We start from the raw sequence: 18,986 nt of genomic DNA on the forward strand, positions 1-18,986 counted from the left end.
GCCCAGTGCCCACTTCCCTGCCTACGTTAAGCTAGCTCCTGGGAGCAAACAGGTTTCTACTCTCAGGAGAGGGAGTGGATGGAGGCTTCCAGCTGACCTCTCATTTCCCTGAGGCTGCTGGCTGCACGTGTGTTCTCCGGCAACCCTCTAAGCAGAGTGAGAAAGCAGCCTCGGTAGAGCCATCACGTCTGGGGCTGAGACCCGCTGCCACTAATTTCTGGTCACCAGCTCCTTTCTCCACTGTAGGCCAGTGTCCCATTGTCAACATGCTGGTGCAGCCTAAACTAGTGACTAGCAGTTGTGTGACATTCTGCGGAGGTGGGGGGACATAGAGAGGGCAGGGATCGGGCCCCCTGGCCTGTTTCGACCAGGTTCTCTGCCATCTTTATCTGCCTTACATATTGAGGCTTCAGTTTTGCAAGGTTGTTATCGCTAACCACTGGGCTGACGGTTCCATCTCCCTTCACCCTTTGCCGCTCCCCTGCCCTCCCCAGAGGTGTACCCCTTTGTCCTTCACCAGTGCCCTGTGTCCCCCAGGTTTGTAGCCCTGCACTCCTACTCCGCCCACGGACCCGATGAGCTGGACCTGCAGAGGGGAGAAGGCATCAGGGTCCTGGGGAAGTACCAGGACGGCTGGCTCAAGGGCGTCTCCTTGGTCACCGGGCGAGTGGGCATCTTCCCCAACAACTACGTCATCCCCATTTTCAGGTGCGTCCCCTCCAATCCCAGGCACCCGGGGGAGGGGTCTTCTAGACCGGGGCCATCTGGGGATGGTTGAATTGTTGAACAACTCGATGCTCTTACTGAGTGCGGGCTGAGAAACACAAGAAACAGCTTTTACCCTCCTAACACTTTAATTTTAAAAACATGTATATAGTTAAAATAGTTGTCTTTTTTATTTTTATTTTTAAGCATATTGTTATTGATTTCAGAGAGGAAGAGAGAGGGTGAGAGAGATAGAAACATCAATGATGAGAGAGAATCATTGATCAGCTTCCTCCTGCATGCCCCACACTGGGGATCGAACCTGGGCATGTGCACTGACCGAGAATCAAACCGTGACCTGATTCATAGGTCGACGCTCAACCATTGAGCCACACCGGCTGGGCAATAGTTGTCCTTTTTTATAGTTCTCCACAGTTTACAAGCACTTTCGCATTTTTTAACTCATTAGCTATGCCCAGGAACCCTTTAAGGTATATATTCTTTTACAAATGAGGAAACTGATGTACAGAGTTAAGCAACCTGCCCAGGATCTAGATTTCAGGTTTTCTGTACAAATGCCAAAAATCCCACTTCACATCCTCCACCTCAACACTCCATCTAGTGGCAGAATGGGGAAATGCGATGGTAGGATGACCACCCAGAGGACCTCAGGAACCTTCCCAGAAGTTGGGCCATGAGCAGAGTTTCTGTGAATTCAGACTACTCCCTGTCCATCCACGCCCCAGGTCACATGTTGGTTACCCTGCAGGTCTTCTTCCAAAATAACTTGTTTCAACCTTTGTCATCTCTGCCATACCTGTTGATTTCCCTGGCTCACAGTTTGTCTAGCCACCTCCCACCACAACCACAATGCACACAAACTCCCAAACTACCCATGCCTCCTCCTACCTGTACCCCCACCAGCTTGGGCAAAGCCAAGGCAGTGAGGCCATCACCACACCAAGTGCTGTCTTTATGACATGCCAGAGAGTCATAATCCCAAGGAAAGTGATGATCTCATGGTACGCTCTGGGGCTCACTCCTGGAGTCATAGGTTCAGTTCGGGGGGGACCTTCATGTAGGCGAGGCACTGAGTCTGGAGGAGGGCAGCAGGGATGGTAAGCAGACAAAACCACGTCAGAGAAGAAACCGATAAGCAAGGGCTGTTGTGTAAATGTACAAAGAAGGGTCAGAGGGACCATCATAGACTGTGTCCACCAGGAAACAGGCTTATTCCACGAGGGGGCAGTGAACCAGTGGGAGGTTGTGGTTCAACGAAAGGCTGCCTATCAGGCTAGCAGGTGGGGTGGCGGACCCCCTTTCTAGGAAGAGTGCAGGCGAAGTCTGGGTTCCCATAGGTCCAGGCTTGTGTAAGAAGATTGGCAGAAAGTTGGGGCAGAAGATCCTAGTTATCCTTCAAAGGAAGGTTCTTGGAATTTGTTAGAAAGTGGCAAAATCTCCAAAAGCAAACTAAGGGTGTCTATAACTGATGCTTTAATTCATTTATTCAACCAATATTTATTGAGCACTGACCACTGACATGTGTTGGTCACCTTTCTAGACACTGGAGAAACACCAGTGAACAAAATACCCCAAATCCCTGCCCACAGGAGATTACATACTAGTGGAACAGACAGACCAAAAAACAAGATGTATAAGTAATATGTATGGTATGTTAATGCTAAGGGCTAAGAAGAAAAATAAATCAGGAAAGGGGAATAGAATTCGTGTGGGGGTGATTAAGGTTCTAACAGGTTGGTCAGGGATGGCCTTACTGAGAAGAAGGAGGAATGAGGAAATGAGGAGGGAAGCCATGTGGATCGCCAAAGGAAGTGTATTCCAGGCCAAAGGAGCAGCAAATTCCTGAACAAAGGCCCTAGGGGAGGAATGTATCTGACATGAAGGCCAACAGGCCTGGATTAAATCCAGTGAGGGGTAGGTTCGTAGGAGATGAGGTCAGAATGGTAACAGGGGGTCAGATCATAGAGCATTTCCTAGGTCATAATGAATTTGACTTTAACCCTATTGCAGGGTTTTGAGCAGAAGAATGACATGATCTAACCTAAGTTTGAACTGGGATTCCTCTAGTTGCTGGCTTTAGAATAAACTGTTGAGACAAAAAGTTCGAAGCAGAGAGACTAAGGGAATATTATCATAATCCAGGGGAGAGTGATGGTGAATTGAACCAGGGTGTGAGCCGTGGAGGGAGGGAGATGTGATCAGATTTTGGCTATACCCCAGATTTTCTGACAGATCCAGTATCGGGTGTGAAAGAATAGAGGATTTGAGGTGAGTCTCCAAGTTCTGTGCCTGGAGTCACTGTAGGATGGAGTTGCCTTTTATTGCTGTGGAGGTGAAAACCAAAACAGGAGCAGGTTTTGGGGGACGGAGGGAAGCGAAAGCTTTGTTTGCAGCAGATTAAGTCCCGATGTCTGTTAGTAATCCTCAGAAAGATGTGGTTACGTATGCAAAGTCTAGCATTTAAGGAAGAAGCCCAGGCTTGAGATGGCATTTAAAGCCCTAACTCTAGATGAAATCACCCTGGTAGGATCAGGTATAGTGGAGAGAAGGGCAGGGATCCTGGAACTGAAATCTTCCAGGAATGAGAGAAGAGACCTTCCAGGAATGAGGAGAAATGACGACCGCAACAAGATGGGAGGGTCCGATAATATGTCAGAGCTCGGAGATACAGAGGAGGGTGGGAGAATGGTCGAGAAGTGACAATGAGGAGCTAGGAGGACACCTACCCAACTCATGAACAGTTTCTTCCGTGGGATCTAACATGAATTCTCTAGGGCCATGTGTGTACTACTAGGGCATTTGCTTATGCACCAGGCCTTAGCCCAAAGTCTTGGTTATGCCATGGAAGAACTGATAGAATAAGAATGACCATGCCCGGTCAGTGTGGCTCAGTGGTTGAGCTTCGACCCATGAACCAGGAGGTCATAGTTTGATTCCCGTCAGGGCACATGCCTGGGTTTCATACTCGATCCCCAGTAGGGGCCGTGCAGTTGGCAGCTGATCAATGATTTTTCTCTCATCGTTAATGTTTCTCCCTCTCCCTTCCTCTCTGAAATCAATTTAAAAAAACATACTTTAAAAAATAAAGTGACCATATAATTTATCATCCAAAATAGGACACTTTTAAGAGAAGAGAGGGACACTCTTTTTTTTAAATCTTTATTGTTGAGAGTATTATAGATGTCCCTCTTTATTCCCCCCATTGTCCTCCTTCACCTGGTCCCCTCCCCTCCCCAGGCCTTCGCTACCCTATTGTCTGTGTCCATAGGTAATGCATACATGCATATAAGATCTTTGTTTAATCTCTTCCTGGTCCCCCACCCCCTTTCCCTCTGAGAATCATCAGCCTGTTCCATTTCCATGCCTCTGATTCTATTTTATTCACCAGTTTATTCTGTTCATTAGATTTCTTATTCATTTATTTTTAGATTCATTTGTTGATATGTATTTACTGCTATTTTATGGTTCCTATTTTTTATATTTTTCTTCTTCTTCCGAGAGAGTGACACTCTTACTACAGCAGGTGTAAAGAGACTCTCCTGGAAAAAATGGACATGTGGTCACCCTAACTCGAACACACATAGAATTCCATTCCAGTGTGTTTCAGAGCTTCAGCTTCCCTTCTCTCCTCCCTGGCTGTTCTCCTGTGTGGCCTTGGGCACATCAAGACTCATGCCCTTCAATCTGGCTGCATGTCAGACATGGATAGAGTCTCAACACTAGACTGTCACCCAGTCCATCTCCCCACCCAGCTCACAGACATCTGAACGTTCTCCTAGACTGAGGTGCTACATATGTTGATGGGTGGTTTTGCTTCTAGAGAACCAGCATTTCCTAGACGAACAAGTCCCTGCCACAGTACATCCTCCTGAGGGCTGTGAGGTGACAGAGGGTCAATGCTCTCTGTGTGGACACGTTTTCCTATGGCCTCCCTGACACAGAGAACATTCCCATCCCCGCTCATCTTGGACGTGGATGACATTTGCCCAATTTGTCTATTTTGGGGCAACTCACCCTTATTCCTAACCACCCTTTCCACTGTGGGAAGTTTAGCTCCTCCCCCTCCTTAGGGCTGAATGATGCTGTTCTTTGTCAGCTGGGTTTCTGCTACTTTAAACAGGTTGTGTTGGAACTGAGTGGGTTGGACACTTGTGTTTCTGCTCTTTGGTTCTGTGTGTGTGAAGTTCCCTCACCCCCATTGTTTTCTGTTTGCAGTGGTGGCTCTGCGCAGGCACCAGCCCCCTTGCTGGTTGGTGCCCCCTTTCACCAATAGTCAGGGCTCGAAGGTGTGAGGTGCGCCCTGACCATTTGAACCATTGCTCTCATTAGCACCACCCCCTAATGGACTGAGCCAGCCAGTTTCGGGACCAACTATGCATAGACCAGAGTTGACCAAAATGCCAGGTTTTTGGTTGAAGATTCACCAAGTGAGCCTTCATTACCAAGAGAGGGAAAGGCTGCTGTGCCACGCAGAGCTCCAGCCCTCTGTGCGAGGAGGTGTCCGGCCTGCCCTGAGTTGAGCACAACTAAGCTCTGCCACCATGAGGTGCTTCCCAGTTCCTGGAGGCAGCATTGGCTCAGGTGGTTCAGAGCATTTGTCTCATTTTCACACAAACCCCTTCTCAATAGCACCAACACTCCTTTGAGTTTCCTCCTTCCTGCACAGTCTGATGGGAGGCAGAAGTTTCCTCCCTTTTCAGAGACTGAAGAAATTAACAACTCCCTCCTCCTCCCCTTCCTCAACCCATCACCACAGCGAAGGCACAGGCTCAGCCAACCTGATACTTTCTCTTGGGACTTGGAAACCTGGACAACGGAGGAAATAATGTGGGCAAAGCTGAAGGCCACTCATGGCGAAAACATAAACAGTAGCGTCTGATCAGACCCTTCCCACCTCCGATTCCTCAGCCACCTCCCTTAGACCTGTTTCCAAGCCTTTTCCACACCCTCCCAGCCTCCCCATAAATTCCCTTCTGTCCAGTTAGCCAGGATATTTCTTTTTCTTGCAAACTTCGCCCAATACATGTGCCCTCCCAGTGACTCATGGGCCAGCACTCATTTCCCTTTAACTTTCTACACAGAACTACATAAAAATTATCAAGATCCATGTCCCTTTCAAATATTCAGCAAGTTCTTAAGGGCTCATGTCACGGATAGAAGAGAGGACACAGGACCTGCACATTCAAAGCAGCACAATGGAGCAAACCAGAGGCAACACGTGCTCCTTGCCCTCGCGCCCCAATGTCCCTCAGTCTCTCCAGCTAGAACACAAGCATCATGATGTCTGCAGGCCTGGGGTGTCATGGGGATTGATTGATATGTGTGTGCAAAGTGCTCTGATGTCAGAAGAAAGTGCTAGGGAAGTGCTGAGCTAAGACACAGAGGGGCCCCATTTTAAATGAAGGACTTGGGACTTAGGAGTTTCTGGATTCAGCCTAGTGCTGGGCTAGGAAAAGGAGGTCGAATGTCAGTCTGTTTAAAGACGGGACTGGTGGAAGAAAGCTGGCTGGGGCCTAATTCCTTGCTGCTGCTGCTGCTGGAAACAGTTCTGGAAGCATTCTTTCCTGTTTTCAATCCATTTTGCAGCATCTAGCACCTTAAAGCTTTGATTCAAAAGACAGGCAGATGCATGCCCTGGCCAGTGTGGCTCAGTTGGTTAGGCGTTGTCCCATGCACCAAGGCACTGCTGATTCGATTCCCAGTCAGAGCACGTGCCCAGGTTGTGGGCATGATCTCTATGGGAGTGTGTGCAGGAGGCAGTTGATCAATGTTACACTCTCACATCGATGTTTCTCTCTTTTCCCTTCCTCTCTCTCTCTAAAAATAGCCTGTGACTATTTAAAAAAAAAAAAGACAGGCAGATGCAGACTATGTCATGGGAGCTAGTGCTGGGGGTCTCTCTCCGCCAGCAGCCATCACCTCCAATGTAGTGTGGGCTCTTCCTGGTGGGCAGCCCACTCCCCTGCACTGATCGCATCACCAGGGACCAGAGGCAGGTTGATGGCTATGGACAAAGTCCCCTGGCTGCAGGCATCAGCTCCTGGTGCATCGAGCTGCATGTGTGTCTTGGGCAGGATTGGCTACATTAAAGGATGCCTTATTCATCTTTGTACATTATTAAACTACATATCACTTTTAAGCAAAAGGAGAGAAAAGGAGGAAATTACCCAAAGAGAAACCTGGAGGCATTGACAGGCAGGAAACTAGGAGGGAGGAGGGCATCTCTGTGCCGGGGGCCATGGTCAAGTTGGTTATTCCCAGGTAATTAGCCGAGGTTATTTCATCAACAGAGTGACAAGGTGATGGATGGGCTGCTTAGGAGAGGCTGTGATGTTGGGGGAGGATTGGTGCAAGGGCAAGAAGGGCATGTAGATTGACAGCCATTCCCCACGGGGTTCAGGGACTTGTGGTCTGGGAACAATGGAGGAGGAGTTGTTTGCTGTTTTACAAAATTTGAATACTAGCATTAAAAATCAGACCCCAAGGCTGAAGAATTAGTGTCTTATGGTGGCACTACCCACTGCTTTACTTAGTTTCTTTCAAGCAGGATGCAGGTTTTCCTTGCTACCAAATGATGAATGCTCTAACTAGCCCCAAGGTAGCGTATGCAGTGGTGAGAGTGCAGGTGATGTCGCTCAGTGGTAGAGTAGTAGTTGCTTGGGCAAGTACCTCCAAATCTCCTTTTTTTTTTTTCATCTATAAAATAGCAGCACTCATAATAACCTGCCTCAAAGGGCTCTTGTGAAGAATCCATGAGATCATGTGGGCAAAGCACTTGGCTATTGCCTGGTATACAGTAAGAGCTCAATATGTGTTAGCCAGAATGACAGACATCAGGGCTAAAAGCATCATGGCAGCCATTCAGCAAACATCCTATATAATAAAGATGTAATATGCAAATGGTCGTTATGCCATGAAGCGTAACAACCGACCACTTAACGACAGGATCACGGATCAACAGGAGGGTGGGGCAGTGAGCTACAAGTGGGAGGCGGAGAGCTACAGGAGGGGGCAGGGCAGCAAGCTATGAGAGGGGGTGGAGGGCGGGGGGAGCTATAGGAGGGCGGGACAGCGGGCGGAGAGCTACTGGAGGGTGGCAGCGAGCTACTGGTGCACGGATTCGTGTGCAGGGCTACTAGTTTATTCATAATTAAGGTCTGCAGGACACGTAAGTCATATACAATCTCTGCCTTCAGAGAGTTTAGAATCGATTGGAAAAGTCCCTGAATGGACAAAGCCAGGTGAACACGTAAAGGACCCTTATGAGAGCCCCTGCCTCCCTCAGCACCACAGTCAGCAAGTGTAGGATGAGGCTACGTAGTTAAGCCCACGTCGTTGACAAAAAGCGCATTTATGGGTAGAAAGAGGGCGAGGAAGAGCCACATCAGGGGAGCTGGTAGGTTTTTAAAATAGGACTCCTGACTGACCATTTGCTTTCTCTGTTTCTTTTGAAAACAATTCCCACACCCAGAAAGACATCTAGTTTTCCAGACTCCCGGAGCCCTGGTCTCTACGCCACATGGACATTGTCGACCTCCTCTGTGTCCTCCCAAGGCAGCATTTCAGAAGGTGATCCCCGACAAAGCCGCCCCTTCAAGTCCGTCTTTGTGCCCACGGCCATAGTCAACCCCGTGCGGAGCACAGCCAGCCTGGGCACTTCGGGACAGAGCACTCTCCGGAAAGGGCGGAGCAGTATGAGAAAGAGTAAGTGGTGGCAGAGAGGTACGTGCCTAGAGCTAAGTGACTGGCGGGGTGGGGTATTAACCAAGGTGGACAGAGTGCTTCCTGGAAACACAAGGATCTTGGCTTTAAAACAAGCCTCTGTGGAGGGTTTTTTTGTGATTCCCAAATACTGAGCTGTTCTATTGGATGAAGACTGATCACTCAAGGTCACTGCCCTCCGGTCACTTCATACATGCATGTTGACTGACTGGGGATGATGGCAGCCCTGAGTGCCAACCTGTAATTAGAACACAGCCAAGGTGGATGCTGGCTTTCATTAAGAGGGAACATCCAAAGCACTTGCTGGAGCAGTGCTTCTCAAATTATGTTCCAGGGAACCCCTCAGGGGTGTCAGAAGGAAAAGAAAGTTAAGAAGGCAATGCTAAGAGCCCCTGAATCCCATTTTGTTATTTAACTAATATATGCACGAGGTTAAAGAAAAAGAGAATTATATTGTACAAAAGTAAGTCTCCTTCATATCCTTAACTTCCAGTCTCAAGTTCTCTTCCATTACTTCTGTACTTTGTCATCATACTCACTGCACTGTCCTGCACCTTGCTTTTATTTTCACCCATATAACAGCCACCTGCACACATAGCAGTGATATAGAGCTGTCCTCTTAAAAGCCATGTTTTTATCTCCTAACACATTGACCTTCTACATAAGGCCTCCTTTTCAGGGATTTTATAAAGTGTTTGAAACCCATTGTCCTACAAAACAGCAAGATTCTGTTATTTATTTATACACCTTCCTAGAAGGAGACAATGAGCCAAACAAAGTAAACTTGTTTCATTCTGCATCCTCTGATTTGAGCTGGACTCTGCTATCTTTAAAAAAAAAAATGATTCAATGTGAAGATGCAATAAGACTGACTAGTCAGAACAAAACAGTGAGACAACATGCCAGACAGGGAAATGTCCCAGAAAATTCATATCTTAGCTCCCCCGACTCCCAGGGCTTTCATCTGGTCACCTGCTGGACCTCAGTGCCACCGCCTGCCTCTCAGTTCCACTGACTGTCCTCCCTGCTTCTCCCTCCAGTACCTCCACCTTATCCCCACCCTTCCACACACACACACATACACACACACACACACACGCACACACACACACAATAATGGATCCCACCATAACAGCCTTGGGCCAGTTACTGACCTCTTCAGTCTTCAGTTCTCTCATTTGTAAAATGGAAATAAATGGGGGAAATGGAAATAAAAACAGTACCAACCTTATCAGGGTTATTATATGGATTTAATAAAATAATCCACATAAGACGGATGGCACAGTGCCTGGCCCGTAATAAGCTCTCGAGAAATACTCTTTTATAGTATTACTAGAGGCCTGGTGCACAAAATTCATGCAAGGATAGGGTCCCTAAGCCTGGCCAGTGATCAGGGCCGATCTGTGGGGTAACCGGTGGGGCAATCGGGGGGGCCCCCACTGGCACCCGCCTTGGCTGGCCTGGGGCCTGCAAGGCTGGGGGCAGCTCCTGCATTGAGCGTCTGCCCCCTGGTGGTCAGTGCGCATCATAGTGACCAGTCGTTCTGCTGGTCATTCTGCCATTCAGTTGATTTGCATATTAGGCTTTTATTATATAGGATTATTTTATCTGTCTCATCACTGCTACTGCCACTAAGCAGAGCATCTCTGCTCCATCCGGAGCCTGCGCTCACGGAGTCTCAGCCTGGATCACTTACAGAAGCCGGGCAGTGCATCCCACCGGCTCACACTCCTTTCATGGGCTCGCTCCCTGCCTTTGCGCACATCTTGATTAACTCAGAGTTTTGACTGTTTGCATTGTACGCACGTGCAATGAGAAAGTATTAGCTCTCTTGGAAGTTAGGAACCAACAAAATAAATAGGTAAAACCTAAAACCAATTTTTCACACGTTTCCGGGAGCCCGAGGCCACGTCTGCCCAGTGCCGCTCTGACTTTTCCAGATCCGGGAGGCTTTCTCTCTCTCTCCCCTTCTGGAGGTGAGGCTGGTCAAGCTCTCAGTCTCCCCGAAGCGAAGAGAAATGACAGCAGAAATGACCTCCCAGGGCTGACCGTGGCAAAATAAATGTCTCTGTGGAAAGGTCAGACTTGTGAATGGTGACTGGCTTGCTCGCAGCGGCTGAGAAGGCCGAATGTGAGTGGCAGGCATTCTGCTTTTCACATTCACATCCGGCTTGACGAAGAGTCCAGCACAGAACAAGGCCTTGGTGCGGGCCCCTGTGCGGGACACAAATGGCTGACCCACGCCACCTGTGCCTCTCAGTGCTGGAGACCCTTATGGAGAAATGGCCACAGTGCTTCTCAGGGGTGTCTCTCCCACCTGCCCCCCAAGTGCCGTGAGCTCCTGATTATTCCCCAACAACCTACAGGACGTATTCCCAAGGGTGAGGATCTCCTGTCTCGAGGGGATGTGAGCGGAACAGCTGTTTAATGAGAGGGGATCATCTCTGTTAACAAAGAGAACAAGAGCTTAGGGAAGGGGCAAAACCAAACTCCTGGACCTTGCATTTTTTTTATTATTATTATCTTCTGAGAGGAAGGGAGAGAGACAGAACCATCAATGATGAGAGAGACTCATTGATCGGCTGCCTCCTGCATGCCCCACACTTGGGAATCAGCCAGCAACCCAGGCGTGTGCCCTGACCGGGAATCGAACTGCAACCTCCTGCTTCATAGGTCAACATTCAAACACTAAGTCACACCGGCAAACCTCGCTATCCTTTGCCCACAAATGATGTCTAACAAACATGGGCCATTTATTAGGTCCCAGGCCCAGCCCTAATACTTTGCATACATCATAAAATGCAATCTTCGCGCCAGCCCTATGGGGCGCTGCTATTAGCTCCAGTTTACAAATGAGGGGCCTGAGGGGACTGACCTGTCCCAGGCTCCCTGAGAGTAGATCTGATTCCAGTGTCAGGGGCTCTGTGAGGCTCATCCACACACACCTCCCTCTGGAGTCACCTTTCCAGATTTGCTTCCATCTGGTGCCACATCCGCCTGCACACCCTCTCTCAGTATCCCCCCACCCTCCCTGAAGCCCAGCTAAAAGCGATCCCACCACCATCGAGCTAAAGCTTTTGTTAGCATGTTCTGCAAGTAGCTGGCCGGAGTCCTCTCCCCTCCTCTCCTCCCCCTCTTCCTCCCTCTCAGCTGACTCTTGTGTTTCTCGGTTTCTCTCGTTCTCTGGCTTTTGTTTCCTCTTTGGTCTGCACGCCTGTTTGCTTCTCACTGTGAAGCTGTCTCTAGGTCTACCTTCTTCACTTTCCATCTTAAAGGTCTGGAGGGAGAGAGTAGGAGTGAGTGTGTGTGTGTGTGTGTGTGTGTGTGTGTGTGTGTGTGTGTGTGTATGAGGGGGGGGAGAGAGAGAGAGAGAGAGAGAGAGAGAGAGAGAGAGAGAGAGAGAAAGCGAGAGAGAGGAGTAACATACCTTCATATACCCGCCCCCAACATTCAGCTAGCCGGTTATTTGCTGCCAGCATCAGCAAACAGCACTAAAAAAAGAATAAGGTCACCTTTGAAAGACCCTGAGAGAATGTGCGTGCGGTCAGATTGAGAAAGCACTTAACTATTCTGGGATATCAGGACACACTGCTCAACCAGCCCCAACCCAGCCTGCTGCCCCACCCCCGACCCCGTCCCTCCTCCCCCCCCCCCCCCCAACCCCATTGCTGATATCTCTGTCATGTGACTCCCCAGATGGATCCCTGCAGAGACCCATCCCGTCAGGGATCCCCACCCTTGTGGTGGGCTCCCTCAGACGCAGCCCCACCATGGTCGTCCGGCCTCAGCAGTTCCAGTTCCACCAGCCACAGGCGGTCCCCTCCTCACCCTTGATGGTGGTGGCGGAGATGGGACCCAAGCCGGCTCCCACGGGGGAGCCTGCCCTCACGTGCATCAGCAGAGGCAGTGAGACCAGGATCCACTCAGCCGCCAGCTCCATCATCATGGAAGGCAAGGAAATCCCCATCAAGAGCGAGCCTCCACTCAAACCGCCTGCATCTGCCCCACCATCCATCCTGGTGAAGCCAGAAAACTCCAGAAACAGCAGCGAAAAGGTAGGAGTGAGCTGACCTTGGGGGCATGACCCTTCAGACCCCCAGCATGGCTCAGGGTCCCAGCTCCTGAGATTTTAGTCTTAGTGGATGAGAAATCAAAATGACATCCTCTGAAGAGCCCTTCCACGCAGCCCCCTCTGCATCCTCACATCCTCACATCCTCTCTGAATATTTCAAACACTTCTTTCAAGGCACAAGGTGGCTTGGGGACAAACATGGCTTCGGCATCAGAGAAATCTGGGTTTGAATTCCAGCTCTGCCTCTTGCTAGCTGGTGACTTTGGCCAAACACTTCCCCTTTCTGAGACTTTTTTTCCTCTAATCTGTAGAATGGTGGCGGTAAGAATACTAGTAACAGCCTCATAGGATTGGGGTGGAGATTGAGTGAGTCAAGATGTGTACAGCGCTTACAGAGGGCTTGACGCAGAATTGTTCACGGCATAGAAGAAGGTCACACCGAATTATGACAACTGTCACGGTTACCTCTGTGGCAGAGATCAAACCTGTTCCTTTCTACTTCAGGGCTTTTCCCACTAGAAGACGTAAGAGATGTTGTTAACATCCTTGAAGCAGGAGGGATGGAGGACGGAGGAGGTGGACATTAAGAAGTTAGGCAATGCTTATTACTTTTTAGTTTCTTGACCATCATAGCATCACCGCCACCACCCATTCCCCCGGACCTGGGAAGGTGGTGTGGCTCCTTCTCGTCACACACTTACTGCCCGCTAACGGCCTGGCAGGTACCGTGCTAATTGCTTCACATGTTCTAGCTCATTTCATCCTCACAACAGCCCTCTGAAGAAGCAGTGTTATCACTGGCATCCTCGTTTTAAAATGAGGACGTGGAGGCTAAAGGAGTTGGAGTACATTACCCAAAGGCACACAGCGGACGCACAAGTGTCTGCAGTGGAAACCGGACCTAATACAGAAACCCGTGCTCCTGACGCTAAGCTTGTAGGGAAAGGCGTTTGGAAAAAGTTAGTGCTGACTGATGGAAATGTCAGGAGGTGGGGGGTTTTTCCTGAATTCTAGTTTTCAAGTAAGTCAAAATCTTCCAGGCCCCAGCTGCCCATCCCCCCAAGCTGTTAGATACAGCCTTCAAACTGCAAGCGTCCAGCAACTGCCCAGACGTCTGCTAGATACAGTCACGGTCTAGTGTGGAGAAACCTGGATTCTCGGTGGGGGACACTAGGATCGAATTTCCTGTAAAAAAGAAATCATTCCCAAGCAGTACGCAGAACACGTTATTAAGCCCCGAGAGTGGGACCGACCAAAGCTAATACCTGTGGGCACCAGGCAGGTGGGTAACAGGCCAGGCGAGATGGAAGGAAGGAAGGCGAGGCTTGTGCAAGCAGGAGACATACCTCCCTATGGAGAGAGACTGCCAATCGGTTGTTGCCAAAATGGGGCTCAGGCCCAGCGTGCGGATCTCTGATTTTTAAAGAGACGTACGAAAGACTGATTTCCATATGCGATCTCCCGGCTTCCTACAGCTCTCAAACGTTCTGCAGGCTAAACTCAGCCCGCAGGTGTCCAGTTTGCAAACGGCTCTGAGGACTTCTCAGCCTAGGGGGCTCTCTAGCTGGAACCAGCAGGGAGGCCTCAGGAAGGGGGGAGCCCCTTGAGTTAGGCCTCCATGGTAGGCGGAGAGGAGAGAGGGAAGGTGAACTGACACTTTCTAGAATAGACCAGACCTCTGGCCTCGGGCCCTTTCTCAGGCAGGCCTACCAGATTTCTTCTAGATGATTCCTAATGGGCCTTCAGTTCTCAATTGAACTAGCTCTGCCTCTAGGAAGCCTTCCCTGAACACCCGCCTTCCAGCTTTAGTTTCATACTCGTCTGCATTGAGCATCTATACGTCCCCCATCCTGGTGCTTGAGGTTATAATTGTCTTTTTGTCGAGGACAACTGTGTTCACTCTTGGGTTCCCAGCAACTAACAGAGTGCGCGATGCGTGATAGATGCACGCCGTTCCTGAATGAACAGTAAATGAGGCTTTGAGGCGGGGCCAGTGTGGAGAAACAGCATGAACCCGGTCCCAGGGATAACAGCATGCCTCCCACCTCACCTGGGTCCCTTTGTTCTTCTTCCTCTCACAGCAAGTCAAGACCGTGAGATTTCAGAATTACAGCCCTCCTCCCACCAAACACAGCACCGCCGGGAAGCCTGAACATCCCGCCACCCCTAAGGGGTCCCAGCCTGAAGCCGCCCCCTTGGGCCCGGAGATGACCATCCTATTCGCCCACCGCAGCGGCTGCCATTCCGGACAGCAGACAGACCCCCGGAGGAAGTCGGCTTTCAGCAAGACCGTGACCCCAGTGTCCACCGCCTCCGCCACACAGACCATGTTTCCCAGCAAATGAATCTACGGGTGGCTTTTCCTAGACCCCAAAGAGGTGAATTGCATTTAAATACAGTCTGCCTCCACTGAGGGTGTCCTGCCATTCTTTGGGTGCTCGAGCCTGGGTCCTTGTTCTGCCCATTTTATCTCTGGGAAAGGTGGGAACAGGGACTCCTGTCCTGGGTGGGAGGAGAGACTGGGCCTTCTAAAAGAATGACCCTACACAGCAAGGCCCACTGCTCAGACCAAAGAGTGGGAGACCATCCCGCCCGCCCCGTTCCCAGCCTGGCCTGTGTGCGCTCTTGCCCTGTGTTCTGCGTGGAATCCGTGTGGTGTCCAGTGGTGGGAGTGTTGGCATTGCTTCTTTGACCTAGTATCAAACGCTTACCCTGCTGCAAGGTTTTCAATCCACTTCCCACGTTCCATCTTACACGAGAGAGCAGCGGGGAGCAGGCAGCTGTGGGTGTGGTGCTGTGTGGTGCTATGGACAAGCCATCCAGCCGTAGGCTGACCTCCCCAGGAAAGCACAGCGAGCTTCCAAATCACTTGTAGGCGGAGGGCTTTGGGTTTAGGCAGATACTCTGTTTGCGTTGCAACGTTCTTTAGCTTCTCTAATTCCTTCTCCTTCGGGGAAGACGAGCTGTCTCACATGTTGAAGGATAAGGCATCCGTGTTCATGGGAAGATGCCAGCCCACGGCTCGGGTGGGGGCACTTCTTAGAGGAAAGCCACTATCAAAGGGACTACGCCAAGGGTGGGGAACGTCTGGCCCGAGGGCGGTTTAAGGCCCGAGAAATCGTTTGGTCAGGCCCTGCCGTGGCAGTAGGGGTGAGTTAATTAAATGTTTGACCAAATATGGAAGGCTGATTTTTAAGTTAATAATTTTGTATGACCCTCAAATGATGTTATAAATATCCAAATGGCTCTTGGCAGAAAAAAAGGTCTCCTACCCCTGAACTAGACAAAGGATGTTGGAGAGGAAAAGGAGGAGAAGGAGGAGGGGGAGGAAAATCCTGGAGAGAGAGACAGCAGGGAGCTGATGAGAGAGAGAAAGAAAGAGAAGATTAGGGAAAAGCATCAAGAAAGAATTTCAAAGAGGAGAGGTTGGCCTTGGCATTCCAGACAAGCGGGGAAAGGAGGACGAGTCTGCACAACTAGGTGACCCCACTAGGAAGGGGCTGAAGTGAGCGGGACACCCAGGCAGCCTTGTAAACGGCAGGAGGGCGTCCAGAGAGCTAAGGCAGAGCTGTCAGGCCCCGTCCATTCTCATTCACATTCACTGCATGCCCATCAATGCGGGCACTTCAATGCACAAATGCCATTCGCTGCTAATGCCGGGTGCCCTTAAAAAAAAAGGCAGGTCTGTTTACAACATTCCCCTTCTTGAAGAATTCCCAGTTCTTCAAGGTCCTGGTATAAAAACACATACTTTACATACCCACCCACACACTTGACAAACTGAACCGTCCACAGACTTTTCCAGCTCCTAATAAGACAAAAACAAAACCATAATCCTATCGAGGAATCATGCACGTATGTCAGACCTGGGTCAGACCCATGTCTACCCCACAGAACCAGCATCCCAATCCCATGCTTCACTGAATGACCCACGTGAAGAAATGGGAGAAAGACACAAGGACAGGGAGACATGGGATGATATGAGTTCCTACACCTCATCTTTATCCAAAAAAAAAAAAAAAATCACCTGGAGAAGTTTAGCAATCTAGTCTACACCCAGAGTGGCAGGTATAGGGCATGACCAGCCAACTCAGTAGCAATGGATCCGGTTCATTTTTAACCGTTGGGGCTGACGAGCAGGTTGTTTGGATGTAATAGAGATGCAATTCATGCTTTCCAAATGAAACCATATTCTTCCCATTGTCCACTCTCTCTATAGGGTTACCTCTCTGAAAACTAAACAACTCTAAAGGTTGGCCATCCCCACTCCACCCACCCTCTTCGCCCATGTCCAGCATCAAACCAAATCCCATCTCTGTGGAGTCTAATGGGGATTTGAAAGGGGCAGGAGGGTGTTATTTCCAAGTAAAAGTTTAACTCGCTGGCGCCTCCAATCATTTATCCCATCAACACGTTTCAGACATTGCCGATGTGCCCGGCACAGCAATGATTTCCAACCACCTTATAAGGCAGGTATAACTTCCCCCCTATCGAGTCGAGGACACCGAGGCTGGAGAGTACCCACAGGCAGTGGCAGAGCCAGACTGATAGCTGCCCACACCCCCGAGTTCAAGCTACCTCCCTTCACATCCCACTTGGGACTCTGCTGCATGAACCCAGGATGCTGGCGGCAGACTGCGGGAGGCGGCAGGCTGCTGTGGTTGCAGGTGTTGCACACAGACTGGGTTCAAGTCCACATATACCACCTCCTGGCTGTGTGATGTTGGGCAAGTCACTTAACTTCTCTGGGCCTTGCTTGCTTACATAGAGAGGATAACAGTGCGACTTCATTGGGCTGTTGTGAGGGTTAACTGAGATGATACTATGAAGTGACTTAAGCCGTGCTGGCACAGAGCAAACGCCTAACAAATGTTAGACATGAATGTTTTTGAGGAAGCAAGCCATTGAAACGTCAGGTGAGGAAGTCTAAGATAAGGGCGCGCTCAGGACTGTGGTGTTAAAAGACCAGCGTGGCCTAGTCATGGGGGTTATAGCACAATCTAAGCTGGGTCTTGGAGGAGGAGTAAGAGTCAGATGGAGAAAGGGGTGGGAGGAAGGGGGTCCCAGGCAGGGGAGGAAGCACCTGGCGATTGAGTTTAAATGGAGCGATCCAGGCACGTTCTCTTATACTTAGAGAATCCACCCCTCGGTGGAACATTCCAGGGATCATGGCAGGACCCCAGCACCTCGTGTCTGAGCCAAACATTTCCTCCTGTGACAGTTCTATCCCCCCGCCCCCCCTCCCCCCGCTAAACTCTATGTTCCTAGCAAGGGCGCCCCTCGCCCTGTGACGGACCTGGCACCTCTGTGCCAGGCAAGCTGCCGAGGGCAGGCTCTGAAGTCCGTACTTGAGGACATGGATTCCTTAAGGGGCATCCACACCCGCACTTAGGGCTGGTCTCACCTCCCTCCTCTGGTGGGACCAGCCACAACCCTCTGCCCGCCACTGGCCCGCAAACAGGGCTTCTGGAGCCCGAAAAACAATGCCCTACCTGTGACGCTGAGACACAAGACGTGGCTCACTGACTTCCAACGTCTCTTGAAAATTCAGGTTCACACCGGGCCCGCCCTCCTGAGCGGCAGCAATCCGGGGCCTGGGCCAGGCCCAAGGCTGCTTCAGCCAAATGGACCTGCCCGGGCTGGCGTGGGCACGTGACCTGCCCCCGACCTGGGCACGTTCCCCTAGACACCGTGTGCCTGGCTTCACCTCCAAGTCCTCACAAACCCCTGAGAGTCAGAGCTGGATCCTTAGAGAGCAGCTGGTCCAGGGCACGTGGCCTCGGGAGGGAGCGTAATGGGCTGCACGTGGGCCCTGGAGAGCACGCCTTGGTCGTTTCGAGGTGGGAACCGGCATCTGTGTTGTCAACAGGCTCCCCAGTGATTCTTGTGCACAGAGTGTGAGACCTGAGCCCGCCTTTCTCGTGTTTTCTAGCAGAGCTGACAGCAGGAGTGTGGCCACACTGGCTGTTAACACTGAAAGGGGCCTGTACTGATGGGAAAACCTGGCTGCTCTGAGCTCCCCACGGCCTCTCCCACTCCTGCACCCTCGCCCCTCCTCCAGGTCCTCCCCATCACTCTTACCTTCCAGCAGCGAAGGGATTAAGGCCAGGTGCAGCTGAGACAATGAAACCCTCCTTCGTTCTGATTGGCTAGTGCCTATCCACACGGGTTCAATATCTTGACTGTCACCCTGTTGTAAAAAATAAGGCCCAGAGAGTCACTCAGGGGCTGAGAAGCTGCTGTGGAGCCCAGCACTCTTCCCGACCCCCACCCCTGCCACGGTCCAGCCCTTGACAGTCACCATCAGGCCCCCTGCTCGCCAGTCTACGTGTCTCAGCGGGTACTTTCACAGGCAAAAGCAAAGTCCTTAGCTTCCCAGCCCCTCTGGCATCCGTTTGGCGGCATAGGAGTCATTTGTTTCAATGCAATGAGCAGGCATCCCCATCCTCATCATCTCACCGGCCTC

General features: G+C 50.6%; 1 protein-coding gene across 1 annotated transcript in view; it reads left to right on the forward strand.

The window, feature by feature from the left end:
• SH3RF2 (SH3 domain containing ring finger 2) overlaps nucleotides 1–18,986 on the forward strand; it is a 118,355-nt gene that overhangs the window by 81,650 nt on the left and 17,719 nt on the right. Inside the window, exons 7-10 of the mRNA XM_079772530.1 lie at nucleotides 538–708; nucleotides 8,198–8,430; nucleotides 12,145–12,503; nucleotides 14,602–14,898. Of these exons, the coding sequence (XP_079628656.1) occupies nucleotides 538–708; nucleotides 8,198–8,430; nucleotides 12,145–12,503; nucleotides 14,602–14,865 (1,027 nt within the window). The 3' untranslated portion in view covers nucleotides 14,866–14,898. The remainder of the gene's footprint in view (nucleotides 1–537; nucleotides 709–8,197; nucleotides 8,431–12,144; nucleotides 12,504–14,601; nucleotides 14,899–18,986) is intronic.

The sequence above is a fragment of the Cnephaeus nilssonii genome (assembly GCF_951640355.1).
Source record: "Cnephaeus nilssonii genome assembly, chromosome: 5".
Classification (NCBI taxonomy): Eukaryota; Metazoa; Chordata; class Mammalia; order Chiroptera; family Vespertilionidae; genus Cnephaeus; species Cnephaeus nilssonii.